This window comes from Corvus kubaryi, unplaced genomic scaffold, assembly GCF_017639235.1.
Source record: "Corvus kubaryi isolate FWS band 111438036 unplaced genomic scaffold, C.kubaryi_AGA036_p1.0 37249, whole genome shotgun sequence".
Classification (NCBI taxonomy): Eukaryota; Metazoa; Chordata; class Aves; order Passeriformes; family Corvidae; genus Corvus; species Corvus kubaryi.
In genome coordinates, this window is record NW_024581072.1 from 5419297 (window position 1) to 5429137 (window position 9841).

Here is a 9841-nt window from a genome sequence, read left to right on the forward strand (position 1 = left end):
CTTTCCTTTCCTTTCCTTTCCTTTCCTTTCCTTTCCTTTCCTTTCCTCCCCTGCCGTGCTACTGCTCCCCGACAGGCAAGGCAAAATTCAGAGAAATTAATGCCTACCTGGCTGTGTGACGCAAGTGACGGAGCAGCGGTGAGAGGATGACCCGACAGCTTCGGCAATAGAAACCGAATTCCCACCAACACTGAATGCATGGCCGATCCGGGGCCGAGGAGGAGCTCGTCGTGCACAGGGCACAAACCCTGATGCAGAAGGGTGCATGTGTGCTCGCACATGTACTCAGTTACAGCAGCAATATTAAAAATAAAATATGCCAGTAATCTGCCACCTTAAACATCATGCTTTTAGGGCTTTCTCGATAAAGTGTATTGCTGCTGCTGTTTGTTGTTAACTGTTACTATTCTTCTTTCAAAGGAGGACTCCAAGCCCTGGAGCCGCTGCTGCTCCCAGAAGAAAAGGTGCCTGTGGAAGCTCTTGCAGCCAAGCAGGATCTTGCCGGTGATCCCCATCCTTCCATGGAGTGAGTAGTCTCCTCCACGGGCCTGTCCTGGGAAGGCACTCTGGACCTACTCTGTGAGGCAGATTTATAGCAATTAGGTATTTAGCCCTGCTGGGTTTTGAGGACATATTGAGGGCATACTCTGCTTATTTGGTGGAGTCAGCCTAGCAAATTCTGTTGTTTCCCCTCCAACTTTATGAACAATAACAGTAATAATATAATATTACTGTTTCTGTTGCTGTAGTTTCATAAGCCTTAATGGAAATGCTAAAAAATTTAAATCAAATCTGGTTCTTGGAGAATATGACAATTGAAAACAGAAATACTGGTCCAATTGAGGATGGAAGCACAGTTCAATAGAACCTTACTGTTCCGTAAGGAATGTAGTCAGGCTCTAGCTTCCTCCTATCTCTGTATCTGGTCGAAGTTCCATTCTGGTTCCCACAGGCATGGGATGCAGGCACTTGACTGCTGCATCCCCAGTGCTGTCCTTGGTTCACTTACAGCTATGCCATGTTCTAGGGCAGAGTGTGGCACAAATTAACAAGGTGTCATATTATAATGTTATACATTTTCTACTTAAAGATAGGTATAAAATACATGTTCTAGGCATTCTTATGATGAAAAAAGTGTGAATGCAGCCTAAAAATAACATAAATGTTTGGTATGTGTTTAATATGCATATAATTTGGTTATAATTAAACCAATGAGCATAATTTAAAAATTAAGCATATTAGACATAAAAATAATTGCTAAGCAAATATATCACGTTGATAAATAATCATAACGGTTTATATATGTGTGTTGTATATGTGTATCATGTATACTTTATATAGGTATTACATAGATATATTATGTACATTAATTACATAACTAGATATTTTATAGTGTGAGAACTTATACGAAGTAATTATAAAGCATGCATTGTATGAAATTACATTATAATAAATAACATATTCCAACACGTTACAAAAAAGGTATATATATATTATTTTTCATGTTTATATATGAAATATCTGGGGGTTGGATACTCAGTACGAATGCAAAACCAAGATAAATGTTTTTCATCTTTTCTACAGGTAGCTCTGCAAAGTGCCCAGGATTTGCGCTGGGATACAAGACCTGAGCTCTGTCACTGCCTCGCCTGGCTTCCCTTTCTCAGCCCCTAAGGTGCAGGACGTGTGAGCACAGCCCCGTGTGGGTTCTAGGGAGGGAGGTAGGGTCTCCCACTTGTCCCGCACCGGCTGGGAGCACCGTCCCCGCCGCCTGCCTCACCGCCCTGCTCGGTGCTGCCCGTGCGCTCCCGCAGCACACCTCTCTGGGCACTCGGGGACTCGTCGCGGTGGGAGCGGGTCTCCCCGTCTGCTCACTTCCCCTCGGCAGAGGCTGGGTCGCCGCTGTATCTTTTTCCTGGGGCGCTCACATCCAATTCCCCCGAGCCGGGGCAGCCAGTGAAACATGTATCGACTCTCGCATAATCAATATATAGTCCCACCCTCATTCCCCCCACCAGCAGCAGAGGTGTTTCAAAGGTTTGCTTGTTTCTTTACCAAATGTGTCACCTCTGAGCATCTTGGTGATGGAGCCCTGGAGCCCAGCTCAGATGTACGACTTTTAATTTTTCGTTTATGGCTGCCTTCGTTTTACAATCATGTGATTTTTAAAAAGTATTTTAACTCAGGGGAGGTCACTTACAAGTTGTTAAAACAACGAGTACTTCAGCTGGGGACCGTATCAGGCTTGCAGAGACACAAATCCCTCTTTATTTTCTCCTTCCAGATGCTATGGTTGCAGTCTTCACAAGGAGAGCCACGGATGCACTGTGGGTACGTGTACGGACATGCACAGCATCCTACGTGGTTTTACGAAGGTATTTGCCAAAGCTGCAATTGCACCAGGAGGCACTGATCCTGCTGTCCGGCCGGTTTTGCTAGGGAGAGGTAGATTGGCTTCAGCATCACTTCAGTTCGATTTAACGAAAATCAAACAGGGAGCAGTCGGGACAGGGTGAGCTTGAAGCCTCTCCCATCTTCTTCAGATGGAGGGCTAGCAAGCGTGACTGGGGAGCCCCCGGGGAGCAGAAAGTCCAGACGTGGCCCCATCAAAACAGAGGGAGGGTTTATAGTACCATCTCCGTGCGGGGATTTTCCATCATATTAAATATGCAATATTTGTTATTTAATATTTTTACAATTAGTATTTTCTTACTTCATATTTAATATTTCTCTTCAGTGTTTGGACTCTTGTGTGAGAAAAGAGGCCTGTGGAAGGTCGTAGCATTTCCAGTGCAGGATAATACACAGGCATGAGCAAAGAATATCGTCCTTCGTGCATCCCAGGAGAGAAACGCGATCTGGGGTTATTCACAGCATCGCATGAGTACTGTTCGACTTGGTGTCTCCCGAGTCGGGCGCGGGCAATAAGTTTGGGGAGGGGATGGCCTGGGGAGAGGTTAGGCACGGAGCGGCGGGTCGCGCAGGTACCGCCCCACCGCTCCGTGCGGGCCCCCCGCCGCCACGTCGAGGGGCAGGCGGCCGCGGCCGTCGGGCAGGTCGAGGCGCGCCCCGGCCCGGTGCAGCGCCGCCAGCGTCTCCAGAAAGCCGGCGCGGGCCGCGTCGTGCGCGGGGAGGCAGCCGGTGCGCGGGTCGGGGCGGTTGGGGTCGGCTCCGCGCCGCAGCAGCAGCTCGGCCACCCGCGGGCTGCCCAGCATCATCACCTGCGGGGAGAGACAGCGTCAGCGCCCGCCGCAGAGCTCAGGCTTTCTCGCTCGGCCCCGAAGGAAATGGGGATCCGCAGTGGAAAAGAGAAGAAAATCTGCAGTGAGGCATAGAGATCGGCTCCGGACGTGCCACGAACGGTGGAGAACATGTACCCGTCGGGGGAGTTGGGCCGCATCGGAAAACCCTTCTTCATCCACGCCAGGGGACAGGAGGGGCAGAGAGATGCGGGGACCCCTGTCGGGTCGGGGCATGTGGACGCACACTGGAGCTGCTCCGTGACAGGAGCCGGCGGGGGTCGGTAGGCTCGGAGCAGACGAACCGGGGGAAGGGACTCGCTCTTCTGCCGACGCACTCCCACAGGAACCCAGGTCAAGTACCAAGTCGCTTCGCACCGGTCCCCACACAACCGCGCCGGTGGAGCGGCTCGCAGGGACTGGCGTCATTTCTCCAGAAGGTCCTTGACAAGGGGAAACGCGTAATGCAGGGAACCCACCCTGTCTGAGGCGCCTCACCTGCGCTTCCCTCACCGTCAGAAGGGAATGCACCTTTTGCCTGACCCGCGTGTCCAGGGCAGTACCGAAGTGTCCGGCAGTCCTCCCCCTCGGGCTCGCCGTTTTCTAAATTGGGTTTCCCCTAGCGCGCCCAGCAGTGCGTTCAGCACACGGGTTAATTAATCCCTGCCGCCCAAATTGAAAAGAAAAAAAACAACCCAGCACTGGAGGACGGCAACAAATACCTGTTTCAAGTGAAAGGCTGCACCGACATTTTGTAGGAGAGTGTTTCGCAAGCACTGGCAGTAAAACTTAAATATAGCTTCTCAGATTATTCCAGTTTCGTTTTATTTTGAATTTTTTTTTAAAAAAAGCTGGCTAGAACTACCTCGAAAATTAACTCAGCCTTTATAAATTTAACCTGTACTACACCTCCGGGCGCTACGTCTACCTACACGCTCACGCGAGTGTAAAATGTGGGCAGACTGAGCCCCACAAGGATTGCTCGTTGTCTACCTGCAGCGTAAGCTGGGCAAGGCTATCGTGACCAGGTGTTTTTGTTTCTGAGAGCCACCGAATATCGGGTTTTTTTCCCATGGGACAGGAGACGAAAAATACTAACAGTCATATAAAGCAGAAGACGAGGTGTAACGAAAGGGAAATTATTTCTGCAAACGTGAGTTTTTACATTTCATTGCACGTTTATTGCGAGATGAGCATTAAAGTTCTCGGATTTGAGTCATCCTATCTCAGTTGGTTCAAATACAGTCAAGAATTGCTAAGACTAAAACTTCTCTGTTGCGGCCGTCACAGACTTTCTCCTTCCCAGAGAGGCGAGAAGAACCCCTGTGCCCCGCCGCCTTGTCAACAGCCGAACACTGTGACCGGGGGCGGCCGGCTCCGGGCCACTGTCCCGGCGCTGCCACCGGCCCGCCTCGGGCAGGGCACGGAGGGCCCGCTGCCCTCGCCCAGCCGCCCACAGTCCGCCTCCTTACCTGGATGGGGGTTCTGCCGTAGGAGTTGACGGCGTTAGGGTTAGCTCCCTGAGGCGCCGCAGGTCCCCGCGGGCGGCGGCGTTGGCCAGCTCATCCGCCGCCGCGCCCCGCACAGCGCCGCAGCCGCCGCTCGGCCGCCCCGCGCTGCCCGAGGCTGGCGGCGACCCCGGCCCGCGAGGAGTGCCTTGCCCATGGGAACGCCCGGCCCACGAGGAGTGCCTTGCCCATGGGAACGCCCGGCCCACGAGGAGTGCCTTGCCCATAGGAACGCCCGGCCCGCGCCCCCGGCGGCCCCGGCCCAGAGGTTGCCGCACGGTGCTGTCGCCAAGGCCGCCTCCACCTGCGAGAACGAGGAGGAGCCTCCCGGCAGTTGTTTCCTCCTCCCGGCTGGCACCGCCCAGCTCATCTCGCGGTCACCGCTGGCCTCGCCCCGACGGGGCGGAGCGACCTGCGCACCTCTCCGACGGCAGGGAGGGCCGGGCTGCCGGGCGGGCGGGAGGCGGCGGGGCGGGGTCTTTCTCCGTCTTTTATGTTCGTCTATTATTTTATTCTTCGGGGCTTTCTCTTGAGGCCAGCAGTGTCTTAACCAGTGCCTGACCGCCCCGAGGGGAGCAGAGGCGGGGGGAAGGGGAGAGGCAAAGGTAGCAAAAGACTAACGAAGGCGGGACATGAGGAGGAGAGTGGCCCCGGGACCGCGGGCCTAGTGTCAGCAGGGTCCCTTCCCGCCCCGGTGCTGCCTCCTCGCCCTCTCGGGACACCAGCTGGCGCAGGAGGCGGCGGTGGCCGCCCCTCCTTCCCTTCCTCTGGGTGAGCTGCGAGCTCCTGTCTCTGCTTTCTTAGTTGGCAGAGACACTTAATAAGAGATAGCGGGCGCAGCGGCGCCGACAGCCTTCAGTGAGACACGAATCGCGGCTGCGACGTCTCCATCCCACCGCCTAAGCCGCCTTCTTTTTTTTCTTTTTTTTTCTTTTTTTTCTTTTTTTTTCTTTTTTCTTTTTTTTTTCTTTTTTTCTTCTTTTTTTTTCTTTTTTCCTTTTTCTCTCCTTAAAAAAGTTGCAAGCCAAACAAAGGCCGCGGCGAACCGGCAAGCTAAGCTCTCCCGCGGCACGGCAGGGTTCCAGCGCCCGCCTCCCGGCGGGGACCGGGCCGGGGCGGAGCGCTCGGGGGAGCGCGGGGTCGGCAGCACCACGGACAGCTCCCCCCGCCGCCCGCTGCCCGGGCCGGTCCGCGCCGGGGGAACCCCCGCCTCCGGACCTGTCCCTAAAAGTACCCTTTCTGAACGCCCCGCATGTCAACACGTCTGAAGTGCGATGTCGGGCCGTGTCGTCCTCCGCATCCCATGGGATGAGGCTCAGTTTAGCTACCATAAATGGCGTGTGGGCGTTACAAGGGGAGATAAAAGTTTCTTAGGTCTTACTGCACGTGGTATGGTGCAAAGAAAAAGTCCCTCTTTTTCATTTGGTATGATTTAAGATATGCTTCACAACCCTGAGATTAGCTCAGTTGGTTAGAACATGGTGCTTAATAATGCAGAACTTGTGGTTTGGTCTCTATACAATCCATTTACTAAAGAGTTGGACTCAATGATTCTTGTGGGTCCCTTCCAAACCAGAGTATTCTATCATTCTTGAGGTTATAATTACCTACAGTTCTTTCAGTGTGAAGTGTCACAAAAGTGAACTGTTTCCTCACCTCAGTGCAGGAGTGTGACCTTTGGCAGACACATACTATCTCTAAGCTCATTCTCCTGGTTCACGGTCATAACTCTACTCCATATTGTCATTCTTTTTTAAATTCTTTACCAATCACACCACTTGCTTGTTTAGCTGTACCTAAAACAATTAGCACATATTAATCAAAGCTATTCATTACTTTCTTCTCATAATACTTTAGAAAGGCAGAGCTATACTACCAAGAAAGCAATCTGTTTTCAGTACCAAATGGTGCAGGCAATTTCCACCAGCAGCAAACAGAAGAGTGGTAACTGGGGTGGCCAACAACAACTGTCTTCAGCTTACATTTGTGTGTTCACTGGCAACACTTAGCACGTTCCTAAAACTGTGCCAAATTCTTCTTCATCATTACACTTTGCTACTGTTTCTATGTTTAGATAGGTAGAAATGAGTGGAGTTTCACTCACAACAAAGAGCTTCTTGACATAAATAGTTGCTTCTGGTTAAATAATTGAGCATTTAAACATGATCTGGCGATTTTCTTGTGTTTGGGTTTTGGTTTTTGTTTGGTTGGTTTGGCTTTGTTTTCTTTGCTCTTTATTAATGAGTTTTTCATTCAAGCACCGGGTGCCATGCAAATGTGAAAATAAAGATATTTCAGAACTCTTTATTAAATAAAAATAAAAAGGAAACAAGTGGAATAGTTTAATCCATATACCCTGGTATGTAGACCACTGTACAATGGAACACCGAAGCTGTGAGCAGTATAGTCAAGCCTTAAAAAGACTGCAATCTAATCTTCACAGGAGCTACAGTAAATAGCAGTATTGTAGAATCCATTTCGTAGAGACAGTATATTGATCCTGATTCTCAGCTACAGGACAAACAATAAAGAAAAAGAATTCTGACAAGGCTTTGATGCCAGTGGTATATCCATAAGGTTAAAAAAAATCAGTCCATGTCTACTGGAATTGTGTGAAAGATTTAGGTGGGGCATTTTATTTTAACAAAGAAAAAGCATGAAAAGAATGTCTAAAGAAAGACTAGCTTTCTACGTATTTGTTTAACTTCTTATTTCAAGGCTATATGGTAAATAAGATAACCATGCCCCAAAATATTCCTTCACACTGCTTCCAGAAAAGAGTGGCATTTCCTACCAACCTCATGAAGTAGAATAGTCAAATATATATGAAGGACAAATTAAGGAGTCCTTCATAATTTTTCTTGCAGATCAGAAAAACCCACACTGTGCCATTAGGGAAGACTCCAGCAAACTCATAAATGTTCTCTTCTCCCTTCTGCAGATTCATAAATGCTCATTTTCCTGACCCAGAAAGGAAAGCCTGCCCATTAGCAAAACTGAGATATTTTAGGTGGAGACTGCTTGCCTTGCAGCTGGAATCTCAGACAGAGTTTTCCTTTTGTTCTGAAAATTCCACTGTCCAGTTGATGGTAGCTTTAAAGAAGCTGCTGCACAGGTGGAAGTGACTTCTTCCTGTTTCAGTGTTAATAGTGGAAAGGTAAATTGTACAATCATGACCTTAAAATAATCCTTTAGGAAGGTGTCACACCTTTCTGTGCTGCAGGCTTATTAGTTATGTATATGGACAGTGATAAAATGCCAAACAAATACAAATCTCTTGGCAAGTAGGAAGACACTGCAAGAATTCCATTTTCTAAAATCAAAAAAAGAAAAGAGAAACACTGAGAGATTCAAGAAGATACTCATGTATAATGTGTAATCAACTTAGTATTCTCAAAAGCAACTTACCACAAAGGAGAATGCTACAGCAATTTTTCTTAATTTTCACTGATTTGAGTCCTAGGAAATTGAAGTTCTTCCAGAATATTGCTTTAAAATTAGAGCAAACAATTCACTGCCATAATGTAAATTAGTATAGGTTAAAAAGAGCATTGGATTTTTAAAAAACAGTCAATTAGCTACTTCTGCAGAATGTTTTCTTAAAGTAGGTGCAAATGTTAGTACAAACCCCTATTGCCAGTTACGTTACAGCTTTCACTGGGGAGGACAGACACCATTGACTCCTATAGGAAATCACCAGGATGCCTGCCAAAAAGAGTAGGGTATCATAGGACAACAGGAATATTTGGAGATACTGTGGTAAGGATTTGAAGATATAACCAAAAAAATAAGGAAAACAGATTTTAAAAACTTCAAGCTGAGGGATAACTGCGAGACCAATGGACTTTCAGTCTCCAAAAATATCATATTTACCATCCAGTTCTCCTACCAACTCTACCTCACAGTAGTTATGTGCCAGCTCTGGCCATCTGCTTACCTGTCAGTAAATGGTGAGTACTCCATGCTCCCTGCAAATACTAATTGAATGTATCAGGGACTGTTGCTGTTGGGCACAGGGACAGCGAAAATGACATGCACTCAGGTCAGAGAAGATGGTCGAAGCTGACCCTTTAATACCAAAACCCCATCTTTTTATAGCATGCATCACAAAAGAAAAATTACATGATTGGCCCCTTGGCCAGCCACCCACCAAAGTGAGTGGCTGAGCAGTATAACCACCCATTTCAAAATATTATTCTCAGTGAATCAAAAACAATTCCACTATGTTCTCACAACGGCCTGCAGGTGCAGATAGTTTACCAAACCGTCTTTCTCTGTTTTGGTCCAGCCTGCATGTGAAAGAAAAGGCTCTCACAGAATGTGAGAAAAGCTTCACAGAATTGTGTAGCAGATGGAAAAATTTTCTCTGCCAGCCTTTTAGCATCTACAGGAGACCTAATCTAAGCAGGGGAGAATCTGGCTTTGTGAAAAAAAAGTCTGTTTCCTCTTTGGTTATTGCCAGCCTAATTTTTCCTGGGGAGGAAAAAATTATTGGCAGGCTTGTCCAGGGTACGTTTTCTTCTAACTGACACCCTTTAAGTAGTTGCATCTCAAGTAGAAGGTTCTGTTCTTCCCTTAACTGGGTCTCTTTCTCTGGGAAGTGGGAAAATAGACAACATTGGTGACCTAACATTCCTTGTCTGGAACAAAATAAATATGCAAATAAGCCAGAATAGAAAAACATCTTGGTTTTGCACTTCTTTCAAGTGGAAGTATAAAACCACTAACTCTAATTTAGTTTGTCTCTCTGTTACGGTATTGACAGTATTTTGGAAATTCATTTTGTCTTTTATATCCAGTTGTTCTTTATGTATTATTTCAAGGAAACTGGACATCAGCACTATAAAACACTGCATGGACACCTTTCTGGCAATTTTATGGCTATTTGCCCATCTGTGTTTGTAATGCTCTCTGTGTGCACTATTACTGAAGTTGTAAGTTTTACAGATTCAGTGAGAGAGACCTTGACACTTGCTCCTGTGTTTGGTTATAATGTTGGATTTGCTTTCTTGTGGCTCTTTGATAGAACGTTCTCCCAGAATAGCTTAATCAGTGCTAAAGAAAGTACTCTGTTAGAAAAACAGCAGCAACAAA

The 9841-nt window shown here is 47.8% G+C and overlaps 1 protein-coding gene and 1 long non-coding RNA gene across 3 annotated transcripts in view; one reads left to right on the plus strand and one right to left on the minus strand.

Annotated features, from left to right (window-relative positions):
• Positions 1–2351, plus strand: part of LOC121662426 — a 2697-nt gene extending 346 nt beyond the window's left edge. Inside the window, exons 2-4 of one of the 2 annotated variants that reach the window (XR_006015290.1) lie at positions 421–526; positions 1585–1675; positions 2285–2351. This is a non-coding gene — a long non-coding RNA (uncharacterized LOC121662426). Of the gene's footprint in view, positions 1–374; positions 527–1584; positions 1676–2284 lie in introns of those variants that run through there. The other variant, XR_006015289.1, reaches the window with a different exon arrangement.
• Positions 2115–5634, minus strand: LOC121662424 (cyclin-dependent kinase 4 inhibitor B-like). The gene is given in 3 exon segments (XM_042023558.1): positions 2115–3221; positions 4712–4752; positions 4755–5634. Coding segments are annotated over 3 exon segments (525 nt in total). The 5' UTR covers positions 4975–5634; the 3' UTR covers positions 2115–2957.
• Positions 5635–9841: the final 4207 nt, after the last annotated feature.